Here is a 15,546-nt window from a genome sequence, read left to right as displayed (position 1 = left end):
AAAAACAACACTCGAACGGAAACGCGGCTCGTTTTAAAATATTTATATAATCATACTTAGTACTCCATTTGAATTAAAATATTTTAATCACAAATATTCTCCGTATGTACATCCATCTTCTGAACAAATTAAATAAAGATGAAATTTGAAAGATATTTGTAAATTTTGCATTTTTCAATAATATTTTTATTTTGTGTGAAGAGAAACAAAGAAATACTAATAAATGCCCTAAAAAAAAAGGTATACTGGTACATAGATTCACATTCTGTATTCGTGAAAATGTATTTACAACATACTATTAATAAATATGTAGAGTTCACATATATTCAACAATCCCCGCCTGGTTAACCAGTGAATTCAATTGGACGGGCTTTTAGACACAGGATTTTCTCGTGTTAGACCGGACTACTAAGTTTTCCAACGCTAGTTGACACTTTCGGCTAACATAAAACAAAACTCATAAAAATGGGATTAGAACTTGCTACTTCATAAGTCCAATGGCAGAACGAAACCCAATATAATACCTTCTAAACGGAACAACTAGAGTTAGTAGCCACTCCATTCAACCACGCTTGAGTGACGCCAATGCATGATAGATTCATAAAACGATGAGATATTTTGTTCATTCATCGTACTCTTCATCTTCACTCGAGTGTTGATCATCTTGAACAAGTTTCTGGGGATCATTCCAACCCTTTATCTGATTTCTAAAATTTTCGGATGCTGATGATAGATTATGGCGGCGGCCTTTTTTTCTATCCTTTACGAAACAAAAAGTTAAAGAGTTCAAACCAATGAAAGATTAACCAAGATCCTTATATATTTGTCTGTGTTGTACCTCTTCATAGTTCATGTCATTCTTCTTATGCGTAAGAGATGAAACACGTTTTGCTGCTTCATTAAATAACTGGAAGCCCTGAAGATCTCCATTTTTAATACTTGCTTCGAGCTGCCAACAAACAAAATAAATAATAACATAAAGGTGTTAAAACAATGAGTCAGATTTAAAAGTCGTATACCTGAATGTGAGCGATACAAAGAAGAATGCTACCAATCGGCAGCCAGCTCTCCTCTGGAGATATTGATAAATTTGGCCTACGGCACAAAAAGATTATATATGTATTTCAATGATAATAAATTAATAATACTATTCAAATACCGGTACAATAATGTGATCTTAATAAACACATTCTAAATAATTTTAGTTTTCTTTTATTTCTTTCACGTAACATCCAAGTCGGTTCCGATTCTCTGACACGTCTCATATCCATGCTCCATAATTTTAAGTCAAGCCAAGCCAACTAATGAAGCAACTTGTAGACAAGTCATATGAATGCTAAAAATGCCTTGGTATTAACAAATGTTCTGTAACAAATATAGAACAAGGACAATTGAAGCTCTTCATCAGTGTCGATCCAGAGTAACATATTTACTGAAGCCATACGATTTCACCATCTCTGCATTTCAAGAACGTCAAACAAATTAAGACATTTTATGCATCAAATGATTGTAAGCTCTTTGAAGTACAATAATATTTCTTCAAAGAATATGCAAGCCTCATTCTCATTTCTGACCACTTCCTAGTAAAATACATCGAATTAAAACTTCCAATGTTTGATAACTATAATTGGAAATGCACCTTGATTTATCTCCCAACACCATTTCACAGCAATATTCTCAAATCATGTTTTGGTTCTTCACTACATCTATAATGAACAGTCAAGGAGATAACTTTCCCATTTCCATTCCATGTCTCCACACAAGAGAAGCACATAAGATTCACTCAAGAAAACAAAGAGTGAAAGGGTGAAACCTCAAGTAAGGAGCTAAATAGACAAGAGCATAGACTGCATAGCGTCGATTCCCAGTATCCAACCAAGCAAACACCCAACTCTACACGAGCATAAGAACAAGCATATAATAAATATATACGAAAAACAAGTAAATCGATACAATCACCGAATCACTAATAAGTTACAAAATTAATACCATCCAATTGAAATAAGGAATGAAGCTAATGATTCCCATCACAGCAAACCTCGCGTCGGCTGAGTCAATAAGTGATTCTGCTTCCGCATCATCCGGTGAGGGAGCCACCGGAAAAATCAGAGAGTTAAGGATACACGCGCCAATTGCCATGGCCACCGGCGAGTCAGCCCAGAACTCCGCTTTGCACTTCCCACCCCTTAACCTCCTCTAATCAGAACAGTAAATAAAATAACTTCAGAAATAAAACCCTTTATTCTTCCGCTAATAATTATGTCATAGACGTATGCCCACAAGTTCTAGAAGGGATTTGTCACTAAATCATAACAAACCAAAGAGCCCACATACTTCTAATCTAATGAAGTTAAAGCACGTATCTTTTTTCCGCTAGAATACCACACATACCTGTCTGAGTACTTTGAGTTGATTATATCTGGTATAACGAGGTTTGAGGGATGGTATAAAACTGGGTTTTAGCGAAATGGAAGCTGCATGAGACGCAGTGGAGGTGAGAGGGACCATTGGTCAACGGCGGTGGCATCCAATGTTCGGCGAGGGTGATGATCGGAGGGCTAGTTGCTGATTAGATTCTTTAATTTCTTAATTGATTAGTATTATGAGAATTGCAATCAGAAAGTATTTGAAAACTGTGCAAAATATAGCAGTGGGGGCTCAGCTTTGGTTGGTTGGTTGGTTGGTTTGGTTCTCTTCGTATCCTTAAAAATAGAGGTATTTTATATGATATAGTGACACTTAACCATTCTATATAAATTTATTACAATTAATAATGTATATATTTTAATACTATTAAGATTTAATATATTACTTACAAATAAAAAAAATTCAAGAGATAAAATAATATTCATATTATTTTAGCAAGACCATTTTAGGTAATCAAAGAAGAACACATCAGATATTGATGCATTTAATATTGACCATAAAGGAACAATAATAGATTTAAAATTAAAGGCAAAAACATTTGTTTTTATTTGATTTTTATTGAGTTATATAGTATATACATATATAATAATATGACAGGTGTAACAGAAAAAAAAATAAACAATAGAATGAACGTGTTCTTTTGAAAAATTAGAAAAATTATTTAAATACATAAAATATGGATTGAGAGTGCTTAAAAAAGGATTGGCGAGAGGTAATAGCACGCGAAGTAAGGGTATTGCAACACATAAAATATGGATCGAAACTGTTGAGTATGCGACGGGAAGTTCTCGTAATAACCATATGATATTGCCATTCATAGCCCCCACACCAATCTTGAAATCTTAACTTCAAGAAACCTACTTAACAAATTTGTCCTTACATGGTTCGTAAGTCAGTAGACTTTCAATTAGAAAACCAACCTCGGCAGTAGAATCTTCACTATAACAGGCAATCCAATTAATGCAAGATTCAGCACATGCTCCCCTAAACAGGAGTATCAAAACAAAGAGGAAATGTTCTTGCTTCCTATGTTATGTCCTTGGAACTGATTTATCAATTGGAAATGGACTCAGAATTCCCACATTGATGCAGAAATCTAGGGCTACTCCAGCAAATGAAAAAATCAAAAGGCTTTCAGAAATGTATACAGCACCATCAAAAGCGTGTGACAAAATGCTGCTTGCATCTAGCTCCAATGGGGGTCCACCTTCCACCGCACCTAGGCCTGCATCGAGGATAAAATCACGGAGTTAACACATTCAATGTCACCTTCATAAGTTAATTTATATTCACTCCCAAACATCCTTCGATGATTTTGAGTTAGGAGAGTTCCTGTTGTGTAGGATATGGACACTATGGTCGCATACAATTTAGACTGTTCTTAGGTTATCTTAGAATAAAGTTATTAGAAACTGAGAATTTCAAATCCATTCAAGTTGTTTGAATGCTTTTGATATATAGAGATTTTAAATTCATCCCCTCAAATTGAATCTTATGAATGAACAATTGTAAGAATTTCACATATATCCAATATTATTAAGTGAGGACTTTTGGGATCTGGATCAAAATCTCATCACTTTCTCATTTTATAGGGGGGTTCATTCCTTCAGTGTTGAAAAACCGTGACTGTAGTGTCTCTGTTTTCCATTTTTGTACTTGCATCATGACTCATGCCAATTTATATAGCAAGTGCTGTGTATTACCTTTGACCAAGCCAAAGGCAGCAGCTGTCCCTGATTTTAGATGAAAACTGTCCAAGTCTCTTCTGATAGCATAGCGGAAAGTTACTCCAAAAAGTGCACAACTAACAAAGGTGATTGCCAGAGGAAGAATCAGCTGTGGGCTGCTACCAACCCGAGTTACCGAAATGGGAAGTTGCGCAAGAATGCCAGTAAAAGCAGCGATTGATGCAGCTTTAACAGATTCCAGTCTCTCCTTATCTTTGGCTGAGTCAACCTTGCCTTGTTCTGTCAACGAACACTCTGCTTCTTCCACCATCAATCTCGCTTCCAATATTTCTTTCTGGCATTCTGCAATCTTCAATTGTTATATCAGTCAGCAAGCAGTAGTTTTAAGCCACACACAATTAGATCAACTCGTCAGAGTAAATGGGTTATTTCTTGAATTCTGCAATCTTCAATTGTTATTATATCAGTCAGCAAGCAGCAATGTTAAGCCACACACAATTAGTTCAACTCATTGGCGTAAATGGGTATGGTTGGCTCTGCTCAGCTGGAATTATTCAAACTACATAAGTGTCTAGTAAAGAACCATTATTAACTCGCGTTTAGTTGAGGTTAGAACATATTTTATACCACCGATGCTTCAGTCTAAAAACTAATTACTCTACTCAATCATATTTCGGTGACCAGAACTGTCAAAATAACCATGGTTCATTTGTCATGAGGAAGGCTTTATCATACATGCATTGGCAGAAGAAGCCTGTATTGTTCCCCGCTTGGAGGCCAGACACATGAAATCAAGTACTTGTGCAATTTTGACAAGCCCCGTAAAAGAGTAGCCGCATGATTTCGGTATTATCGATATTCAATGCATCTAACAGATGCCTATTTTCTTTCTAATTCATGCTATCAGAGAAATCATTTTAGTGAACCCAACTTCAATTAAAGCAGTGTTTTTGCTATATTATTTCTTTTCTTTCCTAAAAATTTCCAATCATTTTTGTGAATTTTCAGAAAAAGTTAAATTTTCGACCCTGAAACACGTCAACAATAGCATTGTAATTTCAAACCTCGGAAGCTCTTGATTCTAGCTGCTTGACATAGTCGTCCATAATTCTGGCCTCGATTTCTTGCTTCTCAATATCAGCAAGCTCTCTCTTAGCCCTTTCGACCCTCTGCGAGGCTTGCTCGAGTCCTTCCAACAAAAGCCGATTTTCTTCCTTGTTCAGCAGTAGGTCCACTCTATCATCCACCATATCAGACAGCAAATCCTTCAAACTCTCCCTATTTTCACTTTCTGGGGCGCCGTTTCTGCTGCATTTCATGGTCATGACTGGTCTCGAAATTGACAAAAGCGTTTGGTTGATGACTGAGGGGGTGAAGTAAAATCTGTCTTGGAGCAGAGCTCTCCAGTAGGTTGGCGGAGGGATTGTGATTACTGCGGTTTTCATGGTGGGATGTGCGTTGGAAAAAGGATCGGAAGATATAAAGTGTTCGATATCATTCGACGTTTCGTATTATTTGTAGTACTTTACTTGAATAAATAATAATTATCATATAGTAAATCCAAAATAAATTCCAATCTCATGTTCACAGTTTCCTTCTTGAATCTTATATCTCCATAAGATTAGTGAGAGTAAAATTTGTTGTTTTTTTTTTTTTTAAACTTTCAAATTTCATTTACAATAAATATAATAAGATTAAGAGGTTGCTCTATAAGATAAAACAAATCAGGAAAAAACTATATACTAATTTTTGTCAAGTATCTAAATGATAACGTACAAAGGTGGTGATAAAAGAAATAAACGAATTCAACTCTTGTATATAGAAGAAATCCTCTCAATGATTTTTAAAAAAATGTTGCACGTATGTATTTAATTTTTTTTTTTATGATTTTTAGAAGTTTTACATTCAATAAAATGGGCACGACAAACGCCAATCATAAACCTCATTTTATAAACTATCATCAATAAATATACAAGTCTCCTGGAACAACAAGCTCTCTGGTTTCTAAAGCGCAAGGTCTCCGAGAAAATATTTCGAACCAGCCACCTGAATTACCCAGTTATTACACCTGCCAAAACATCACTCTTTCCCCGTGCAAAAATTGTGTAAACTAGTCGAATAGCATCAATCCACCCCTCCAAAGATTCCCGAGAATCACTAACCTGCCCAACAAAATTGAAAAGATAATTTAGACACCAGAAAGCTTCATACAAACCGATACAGAAGTAAGACATGTTCTCCGAAAGCGTTAAAAAGGAAGATATACCAAGAAAACTGGTTCATCAATTGTTTCGATGCAGAGGCCTGCACCAGGTGGCAAGGTTAAATCAGCACAAGCTGATACACAGACTATATCAGCGACATTCACTTTTATTGCAGGTTTGCTAATAGGTGAATCTGCTGATTTTGATGAAAGGCTTGGTGAGGATTGCCTCTGATCCAGGTTGATCATCTGAAATTTGCAAATGATAATTACAATCAAAACTAAAATAATAATAAATTTGTTGAAACCTCAAATGATGTTCTCCCGTATTAATTTGAATCCGGACTTATTATTTCCAACATGATATATTAAATTGAAAATACAACAAAATGAACATTAGTTAAAGACTACCATTCTATTGCCACAAATAAACAAGATAAAATCAAAAGTAAAACCACCACTAAGAAGTTAACCAATTCAAGTTGTTGAGCTAAAGATATTAAAGTTCCTATGCACAGGCTAATTAATAAAATTAGTGGAGCGGTTGCAAGGTTTTATAGAAATTGGCGAGGGGGGGTTAATTCTGAGTTGAAAATAGAATGCTTTGAAATACTTGGATTACTTATATACTCAATCACAGATCGAACCTAACAGTTGACAAAATTTAAATGATCGAGAAGAAAACAAAATTGACAACCATCAACCACACCTGTTGGAGCCCTTCATGATTTAGTACAAACTGAGTACGTTTCCAATCACCATGAGGTGCAACTGGAATACCCACAGGTGGTGCAGTCAGATATCCAACCTTAAGATATGGTAGAGGCAGCTGAAAAACAAATTCCAGATATTCAGATTCTCTATCCGCATATAGCACAAAGTGTAATAATGAAAGTAAATGATAACAAAAGTTGAGAAACCAGCATACTTACCATAGAGCGTACAAGCTTCAATGCACTAGTGTAAACCTGTTTGACATCACAGATATTTTAAAACTCACCAAGGCACGGATAATGTCCAAAAAATATTTTCAAAAGTTTAAAAAGAATTTGCTAAGACTTAATCCTTTAAGTAATTATGAGTGGAAAATATGTGGATGATTGTACCCACCACAAAAAGTTTGGATGTTGATTGGGTTTTAAAATTTCTTGTTGGGGTTAACATTGAATTCAGTGAGATGTACAGACGCATTACAGGAAAGAAACTCCTTTTTAATCTCAGTGAATGTCCATTTTTTAGCAAAAGCAGAAAGTAAATAACTTATTTTAACAAGATGGAAAACTGAGCAGATGGAAAGAATGGACATGTGAAAAATAAATTCATAAAAGAGAAGGCCCTGGCGAGGGTAGAATCCTGTGAAAGAATACTAGAGAAGAATAGTCAGAGTTCAAGGGAGTGATGCAAAGGATTGTCCTGAAGATGGATAAATTTGTTGAACAAAAAAATATAGTAATTACAGTAAAAACTTTTGGATATAATTTAGGGGCAGCATTCAAGCAACATAACAATAACAAAAAAAAAAATGATAGATTTGAAAAGGTAAAATAATGCTTAAACGAGATGCGGTTCAAAAAGAACGTGCATACTGAGTAATTAGGTTTCAGTGCATGTGCAGCTGCAATGTAGATAGCAGACTGGCAATATAACTCATCAGGGGTGACCTCCTTTGCACTAACGTGACCTCCAGTTCTTGAAATATCCTCTGCTAATCCATACTGCAAATTGGACAACATATCAGCATGAGTCATATAATCAGTCCATAAATCACATTATGATCACTAGGGTAAAGTAATAATATGAAGATAATGCTAAAGTGCTGCCACGTCACGAAGGACAAGGCAAGTGGTTAACTAACCAGGACAGTTCCCAAATTGTAAATTGCCCGGTGGAAATCAAACTGCAACCGAATCGCAGCACGGAACTGCTTTTCACAGATGAAAGGCATTAGGTTATCATAAGAAAGGGAATCAAATGCAAAAAAATGTTTAACAATACCATTAAGGCACTCCTACAGAGCCAAGTGAAGTTCATACCTTACTAATAGCAGTTTTCACTATGGTCTGTTTTTCACGAGCAGGAACGATGGCACTCAGTTCCTGAAACATGGATTTGACGTATAAATGAAAGGGAAAGAGTTTCAGGCACAAACAAGCATTAAAATGCAAACTAGATATCCAGATATAATCTTACAACAGTAATAAAAAACATCAAAATATGAAAGAGGTTCTTAAAAAATATATACAGTTCTTAAGTACCTGCAAAGCAAGTCCCCAATTGTTAAGCGCCTGAAAATTTATCAGAAGATTAGATAAGATTAGTAAAATAGTATTATAAAAAACAGCAGAGCTACACGTTAGATTAAAAAGGTAAAAAAATAATGTGGAGATCTTGGATGTTAAATAAGCAGCTTGAGGACCACAATTCATTTGTTTCATCATCTGAACCTATAGAGTGATTCAAGGTAACTTTTAATTTGATTAATAAACTCAAAAATTACCTGGGGACTGTTCCAATTGAGTCGGACTGCCTTTTCATAATTTTTCGTAGCCTGAAAATTTAAGAACAAAAGGAAATTTTATAACTATTTATTACTTGTATGGGTGGCACAAATGTCTTGGTATGTAAATTTGACGTTCACTATGGTCAGAAAAGATCGCAAAGTAGATTCACCAGCACATGATGCCTACTCAAGTCAAAGTTTATACAAGGAACATGCTAATCAATTTATATACACATTATAGAATCATATAGCATTATCGAATTTTTTTTAAAAGGATTCAACCTGTTTCCAAAGTTCTTCGGCTTCCTTTGTACGGCCACGCATCTTTGCCCGATCAGAGATTGCTATAGCCCAGTTATAATAAGCCTAATATCATTGTCAAGATTTAAAAATCTTTAATTAAAATAGGACATCTCTTATTAAAAAATATCTACAAAAGAAACTGGAATAAACAATGTGTGAACAGCTTAAACAGATCAACCATAGCAAATATAAAACATGACATCAAGATAGAACTTCCCATCTGAGTCATGTTTCAACTAAAAGATTCAAGTGCTTAGAAGGCCAGCATGAAGATGAAAATTCTAGTAGAAAATATTTGCATTGCACTCGCGCATTCTTGTCAACAATCACATATCTTATTGTAAAACAGGGCTCACCATAATTCTTGAAACCAAATGAAACCGCAAGATTTTTCTTTCTATTTTAACAATCAACGACGCCTAAATGGCCGGATGCAAAAAAATAACAGAAAACTACATCTGTTGATACATACATCATTTAGCGTAGGGCAGAGACGGGTAGCCTCCTCGTACTTTTTACACGCCTCTTCAAGTAAAGCATCCTTAGAAGGAGAACTGGATTCTGGACTGACATTATCGGCACTTTCCTACATGCACAACAGAGTTCAAACTATTCAAACATTAACAGCTATAAGAGGATGGAACTTCACGCATGTAACTATCCATGTTATTACTATTGATAGATTTTCAATGTGACTTAATACAGTTCAAATGTATCTGTCTCAGTTATTTCCTGCTGCCAAAACAAATTAAATAAGAAAAAAACAAGCTTTTAACCATTTTAGATACATCTAATTTAGACAATCGGACCTGAAGAACCAGTGCCCAATTGTACAAAGCATCATAATCCTCTGGATTTCTCTCCAGCGCACCAGCATATCTGCAAATAAATTCCCAATAGTGTAAGCGAAATATGCAGCCTGTGTCACTGAAAGGGTTCCAAAGGAGAACAATGCTTCGATGATGGCTATAGCGATGATAATCTCATGATTGTGAATATTTATGATACATTTCAAGTAACTAATTACTCATATTCAAAAATCAATAAACATGTACAATGAATATATGGGCATAAACCCAAAATAAATGACTGTGTATTTCACAGGGAGGTCAAAAACTAAAAATCAAATACAGTAAGAAGGCAGTTCTTTGCAGCTACTAAAATGTTGTGATGTAGGATCTGGTGCAATTACAAAAAGAATACAGATTTCAGTAACGCAATCCGTATCAGCAAGGAAATAGAGCCAAATCTTAAGCCAGTATAAGTGACTTATTAACATCATAAAGAAAGGAAGAAAATGAAGTAATATGTGAACTGAAATTCGCTAAATAATGTGGTCCAAAAAATTTGCAACTACCTTCTCGCAGCAAATGTAAGAACCTTTTGACGAGATCTACCTTCTTCATCAAGACCAGTAACACTATTAATCAACTCCATAGCAGCAGTATTCTGTTCAATTTGCTGCTCCGAAATCGGTTCACTGAAACAACATACGAAGCCACACAAACAATAGTCAGCTTATTCGCACAGTAAATTAAAATAATGACGGAGAGTCCCCGTTATCTATTACTATTATTATGGAAGAGCACCACATAATAACCATCTTGGTCTCTCGCTGTGTTTATGTGGTTCTTCCTAGAATACCCTTATATAAATAACAATCTTAGTTCAATATTTTGAATTTTTCCTACAATTTTCTAAAATACTTATTTCAACTAATTAATAACCATATTAATTTTTCATATTAAATTTTTAAAAAACATGTGATATATACATATACATTGGATTATTACCAGAAAAAATAAACATAAGAAAATTTTTGATGAAACAAGGTTAAACCGACACAATATATTCATATAAAAATAAAATTACAGAATATGTACTATTAAAGAGAAGGAATCATATAGAGGGAAATGGGGCTTGGTGGTCACTTAATACCACCATTTTCGCAAACAAGAAAATCTATTCAGCTTCACAGACAAGATATCTGACAAAATAAGATAAATGATGCAAAAAAAGAGCAGACAAATCAAATGTGAAAACAAGGACTGGGAAAAGGCTGCATGTAGCACATGAGAAACATTACGGTTGCAGCAAGATTCCATTGTTATGATGTTCAAACGTAATAACATCCAATGCCATGCAGCAAACACACGGACCAGAAGGAATTAAAGTTTAGTTAACAATGGGGTGCATGAACACAACACAAACTCTGCTCTTTACGGAGATTCACTCATCATATACTGATCTGATTATTGAAAAGATATTAGAGATAAGGACATACAAAAGAGACAGTGACATCAATGCAGAGAAAACTGATTCAGATAACAAAGACACTAACTTTCTGCAGCTGTAACCTAATCAGCAACAAAAACATATGTCCTCGCAAACAAGTACTGATGTATACACTTTAATTGTGCCCAATCAAGTATGCCTTTTCCGTAAACATATATGTATGACATGGTGATTAGATTGTACTTGTGGAGTTTTAGTTTAACATGCCAAATCGTCGATATTCATTTTTTTTTCAAGAACTATGATCTAAAACTACTGCATTGCGGCTCTTCTTCACGTCTCATTAATCCTGGATCAGATTTTTTTTTATCAAAAGAAAAATTCCAAGAATTGCATTGAAGCAATGAACTTCTAAATCCCAAAACACCATAAGCCTCAAGTCCACGGACTTCTGATTAATTTGCTTAAATTAATTCAATCGAATTCAGTAAATGATCTCCTGAATTGATCAAACAAAAATGAATCATTATTTCTTTTCCTGAAACTGACAGACCAGACCTATGAGGAGTATCGACCTCTCTTGCGTCCTCGTTCTTTAGATCTCCATTTTTCAATTCATTCAACAATTCCCGCATAGTGAAGGTCCTATTCCCCTCTGCCTTAGTCAGCTTCGCTTCATTCCCCGTAGTTTCGTTAGATTGCACAGCACGCGAGTCAACATCACTCAACTCTGACGAAATTTCTTCTTCCGGTGATGCTTCCGTATTGACTGGTTGAGCATTGACGAGATGGGGATCTGGCTCAGCGGCAGGCGGTGCATCAGTAGCTTCGGGATCGGAGGATGGAGGTGAGGCTATGGATTCCGTACTGGATGCAGGTGGTGCATCAGTAGCTTCGGGATCGGAAGACGGTGGTTCGGGAGTAATTAGAGTATCGGAGGATAGCGGTGCAACAGCAGCTTCGGGATGGGGTTCTCCATTTTGTAATTCCGATTGATAATCTTTCGAAGACATGTGTTTTGAAATTGGATGCCTCAGATCTGTTCTTCTTCAAAGCTTACTTCTCTTCAATCTGGAAGGATTCTTATGTTATGTCTTGTTTGTGGTTCATATATTTCTGCAGAATTGGAGTTTGATTATAATTTTTTTGGAAATCCCACACTTTTTTTATTTATATATTTATTTATGTTGAAAAATTATTTAAAAATGTGTTAAATATTTGTGTTGAAAATGTGAATGTTGAATGTTGAAAATTAGGTAAAATTAGGTGTTGAATATTGAAAATTAGTGTGTGATGATGTAGGTAATGATGTATTTTATTTTTGGATTATTTGTAAAAATTTTCTATAAATAGATCTCTCATTTGTGAAGAAAATCACAATTGAGTTGAGAGAAAAATATTATAAAGTGTGTAGTGTGATAATTTTGAGAGTTTGAGATTTTTACTTTTTTACCGTAAATTTTTACTTTTTCACAACACGTTATCAGCACGAAGCTCTAAAAGTCCTCCATATTTTTCCAAGCTCCGAACAGAAGAAAAAGGTAACAAAAGTAATAATATTTATTTTACTGTTATTTATTTATTGTTTATATATGTAATATATAATATAATGTTATTGTTAGAAATAATAAAAATAATTTTTTCAAAAACTTGTTATAAATCCTGGGAGGATGTTAAGACGACATCCCACACTCCCGGTAAGGGATACGACAAGTATAAAAGCCTATAAGGTTTTTTAAACAAAATAACTTATGACACCTAATTATAATAATGTGATATGATATACATAATTATTTAAATATGACTAATATTATATACACCATATTATTACCATAAAATTATACAAATACATACATTTATTTTCTTATACACCAACGGTAATAAACGGTAACAAAACGGCTAGTTTTTGCTCTATAAATACAATCTCACAAATACATTCAATCACTCCAACTTTCTCTTCTTCTCTAAAAATTATTCTTCATCAAATTTTCGAAGAAAAAAAGAAGATGGCTTTCACGAGGTTATTTTTAATTATTTTGGTTATCATACTCACCAGTCTTGTATTTATCGGAGAATATCCTCCTCGTGTGTTTTCTTTATTTTTACGAATACTTGTACTTGTTGTTTATCCATTACTTTGTATTGCAATATTCATTAACTAATAAAATGCATCGTAATTTTTAGTACCACCATGGCAAACTTGGCAAAGCTCGAATTCATCGCTCTTGATATTACTGGGAAAAACTATATGCCATGGACTCTTGATGTAGAAATGCATCTTGAGTCATTGGGTCTAAGCGAGACCATTAAAGAAAATGGTATATCTTCATCACAAGAAAAAGCAAAAGCTATAATATTTTTACGACGACACCTTGATGAAGGTTTAAAATGTGAATATCTCATCGAAAAAGATCCCATGGCTCTGTGGAAAGGATTAAAAGAGAGATTTGAACATATAAGGGAAGTTATACTTCCGACCGCCCGTGATGAATGGAATATGTTAAGATTCCAAGACTTTAAAAAAGTCAGTGATTACAATTCAGCGATGTATAGAATAATCTCGCAGTTAAAATTTTGTGGACATGAGGTTACAGAATCGGAAATGCTTGAAAAAACATTTTCCACGTTTCACGCATCAAATATAACACTACAGCAACAATATAGAGTGCGTGGATTTGCGAGATATTCTGAACTCATCGCCTGTCTTCTTGTGGCGGAAAAGAACAACGAGCTATTAATGAGAAATCATCAGTCCCGACCCACTGGATCAACAGCATTTCCAGAAGTAAATGCTGTAAGCAAAAATGAATTTAAACCTGGAAACCAAAATCAAAGTTACAGACAAGATTTTGGTCGAGGACAAAATCGAGGTCGTGGTCGTGGTCGTGGACGTGGACGTGGACGTGGAAGTGGTCGTGGTCGTGGACGCGGCCGTGGTTTTGAAAATAATCGAGATAGTTATTTCTATAACTCATCTCAAAAGAACGTCCCAAACCACCCACCGAAAAGGCATCAAGAGAATATGAGTGTTAATGAGAATCACTCAAAAAGATTTGAAAGTTCTTGTTTCAGATGTGGTACTCCAGGACATTGGTCCCGTATTTGTCGAGCCCCTGAGCACCTTTGTAAACTTTATAAAGAATCAATAAAGGGGAAAGAAAAGGAGACCAACTTTACTGAACACAGTGAACCTTTGAGTGGTTCAACTCATTTTGATGCTGGAGATTTTCTGATTGATTTCTCAGATAATGATCAATTTGATGGTGGAATAAATATGTAAAATATTTTATTTTTTATGTATTCGTATGATAATGTTTTATAGTGTGTTATATTGTATTGTATTTTATTGTCAATAATTTTATTTCATTGCATATTTTTTTGAAGTTCAAATATGGAAAATGCTACGAACCAAGCTGAAGTTTGCATACCTGATAGTGGTACAACGCACACTATCCTCCGAGATAAAAGATATTTCTTGGAACTAAAACCAACAAAAACAACGGTGAATACAATATCAGGTCCTGTAGACTTGATTAAAGGATGTGGTAAAGCACAATTTTTGTTACCTAATGGTACAAAATTTTTGATCAATGATGCTTTATATTCACCACAATCGAAAAGAAATTTGTTGAGTTTTAATGATATATATTCCCATGGGTATGATACTCAAACAATGAATGAAGGGAATGAGAAATATATGTGTCTTACCACATATAAATCAGGAAAGAAATATGTGATTGAAAAACTACCAATGCTCCCTACTGGATTGCATTATACACATATACGTCCCATTGAATCAAACATGGTAATTGATAATTCTTCAATATTAACCAATTGGCATGATCGATTAGGACATCCTGGTTCAACAATGATGCGAAGAATTATAGAAAATACACATGGTCATCCATTGAAAGACCAGAAGATCTTTCAGAATAATAAGTTTCAATGTAAAGCATGTTCTCTTGGAAAACTTATTATAAGACCATCACCAGCCAAAATCCAAACTGAATCACCAATGTTTCTTGAACGTATTCAGGGTGATATTTGTGGACCAATCCATCCACCATGTGGACCATTCAGATACTTTATGGTATTGATTGATGCCTCCAGCAGATGGTCACATGTATGTTTATTGTCAACTCGAAATGTTGCATTTGCAAGATTACTTGCTCAAATAATAAAATTGAGGA

The 15,546-nt window shown here is 34.7% G+C and overlaps 3 protein-coding genes and 1 long non-coding RNA gene across 5 annotated transcripts; 1 reads left to right on the top strand and 3 right to left on the bottom strand.

The window, feature by feature from the left end:
- Nucleotides 1-270: 270 nt before the first annotated feature.
- Nucleotides 271-2,687, bottom strand: LOC140968499 (uncharacterized). Of its 2 annotated transcripts, none has more exons than XM_073429487.1 (6): nt 2,392-2,687; nt 1,990-2,196; nt 1,814-1,893; nt 1,020-1,095; nt 839-949; nt 271-755 (listed from the first exon to the last, which is right to left on the bottom strand). In XM_073429487.1, exons 1-6 carry the CDS (start codon nt 2,506-2,508, stop codon nt 735-737), a joined length of 612 nt encoding a protein of 203 aa, XP_073285588.1. In that variant the 5' UTR covers nt 2,509-2,687; the 3' UTR covers nt 271-734. The 2 variants fall into 2 exon arrangements, with proteins under 2 accessions (XP_073285588.1, XP_073285587.1); XM_073429486.1 differs by having other exon boundaries at nt 271-760; nt 2,392-2,686.
- LOC140968501 (uncharacterized) lies at nt 1,056-1,550 on the top strand. The gene is made up of 2 exons (XR_012173784.1): nt 1,056-1,204; nt 1,288-1,550. It is a non-coding gene; the product is annotated as an uncharacterized lncRNA (long non-coding RNA).
- A 525-nt stretch (nt 2,688-3,212) lies between the features above and the next one.
- On the bottom strand, nt 3,213-5,631 carry LOC140968498 (uncharacterized). Its single transcript, XM_073429485.1, has 3 exons — nt 5,180-5,631; nt 4,131-4,464; nt 3,213-3,652 (listed from the first exon to the last, which is right to left on the bottom strand). The coding sequence occupies exons 1-3, from the start codon at nt 5,558-5,560 to the stop codon at nt 3,459-3,461; spliced, it is 909 nt and encodes a 302-aa protein (XP_073285586.1). The 5' UTR covers nt 5,561-5,631; the 3' UTR covers nt 3,213-3,458.
- A 351-nt stretch (nt 5,632-5,982) lies between these two features.
- LOC140968606 (protein HLB1-like) lies at nt 5,983-12,467 on the bottom strand. Its single transcript, XM_073429622.1, has 14 exons — nt 11,915-12,467; nt 10,479-10,601; nt 9,931-10,000; nt 9,594-9,707; nt 9,101-9,184; nt 8,816-8,866; nt 8,574-8,603; nt 8,352-8,414; nt 8,174-8,239; nt 7,905-8,033; nt 7,251-7,286; nt 7,028-7,147; nt 6,382-6,567; nt 5,983-6,277 (listed from the first exon to the last, which is right to left on the bottom strand). The coding sequence occupies exons 1-14, from the start codon at nt 12,367-12,369 to the stop codon at nt 6,167-6,169; spliced, it is 1,638 nt and encodes a 545-aa protein (XP_073285723.1). The 5' UTR covers nt 12,370-12,467; the 3' UTR covers nt 5,983-6,166.
- Nucleotides 12,468-15,546: the final 3,079 nt, after the last annotated feature.

The sequence above is a fragment of the Primulina huaijiensis genome, unplaced genomic scaffold, assembly GCF_012295235.1.
Source record: "Primulina huaijiensis isolate GDHJ02 unplaced genomic scaffold, ASM1229523v2 scaffold37281, whole genome shotgun sequence".
NCBI lineage: Eukaryota > Viridiplantae > Streptophyta > Magnoliopsida > Lamiales > Gesneriaceae > Primulina > Primulina huaijiensis.
Note: the sequence above shows the minus strand (reverse complement) of the source record. Positions and strands in the feature narration are given on the sequence as shown.

What these genes read in the sequence shown, in the direction of transcription:
- LOC140968499 (XM_073429486.1), bottom strand. Translation starts at nt 2,508, where the DNA reads ATGGTCCCTCTCACCTCCACTGCGTCTCATGCAGCTTCCATTTCGCTA. An exon ending in AACTCAAAGTACTCAGACAG is followed by an intron (nt 2,197 to 2,391) that starts GTATGTGTGGTA and finishes TGTTCTGATTAG; the next exon opens with AGGAGGTTAAGGGGTGGGAA. An exon ending in ATGACATGAACTATGAAGAG is followed by an intron (nt 761 to 838) that starts GTACAACACAGA and finishes TGTTTCGTAAAG; the next exon opens with GATAGAAAAAAAGGCCGCCG.
- LOC140968498 (XM_073429485.1), bottom strand. Translation starts at nt 5,560, where the DNA reads ATGAAAACCGCAGTAATCACAATCCCTCCGCCAACCTACTGGAGAGCT. An exon ending in TAGAATCAAGAGCTTCCGAG is followed by an intron (nt 4,465 to 5,179) that starts GTTTGAAATTAC and finishes TAACAATTGAAG; the next exon opens with ATTGCAGAATGCCAGAAAGA. An exon ending in TGCCTTTGGCTTGGTCAAAG is followed by an intron (nt 3,653 to 4,130) that starts GTAATACACAGC and finishes TCCTCGATGCAG; the next exon opens with GCCTAGGTGCGGTGGAAGGT.
- LOC140968606 (XM_073429622.1), bottom strand. Translation starts at nt 12,369, where the DNA reads ATGTCTTCGAAAGATTATCAATCGGAATTACAAAATGGAGAACCCCAT. An exon ending in TCAATTGGAACAGTCCCCAG is followed by an intron (nt 8,604 to 8,815) that starts GTAATTTTTGAG and finishes ATAAATTTTCAG; the next exon opens with GCGCTTAACAATTGGGGACT. An exon ending in ACAATTTGGGAACTGTCCTG is followed by an intron (nt 8,034 to 8,173) that starts GTTAGTTAACCA and finishes TCCAATTTGCAG; the next exon opens with TATGGATTAGCAGAGGATAT.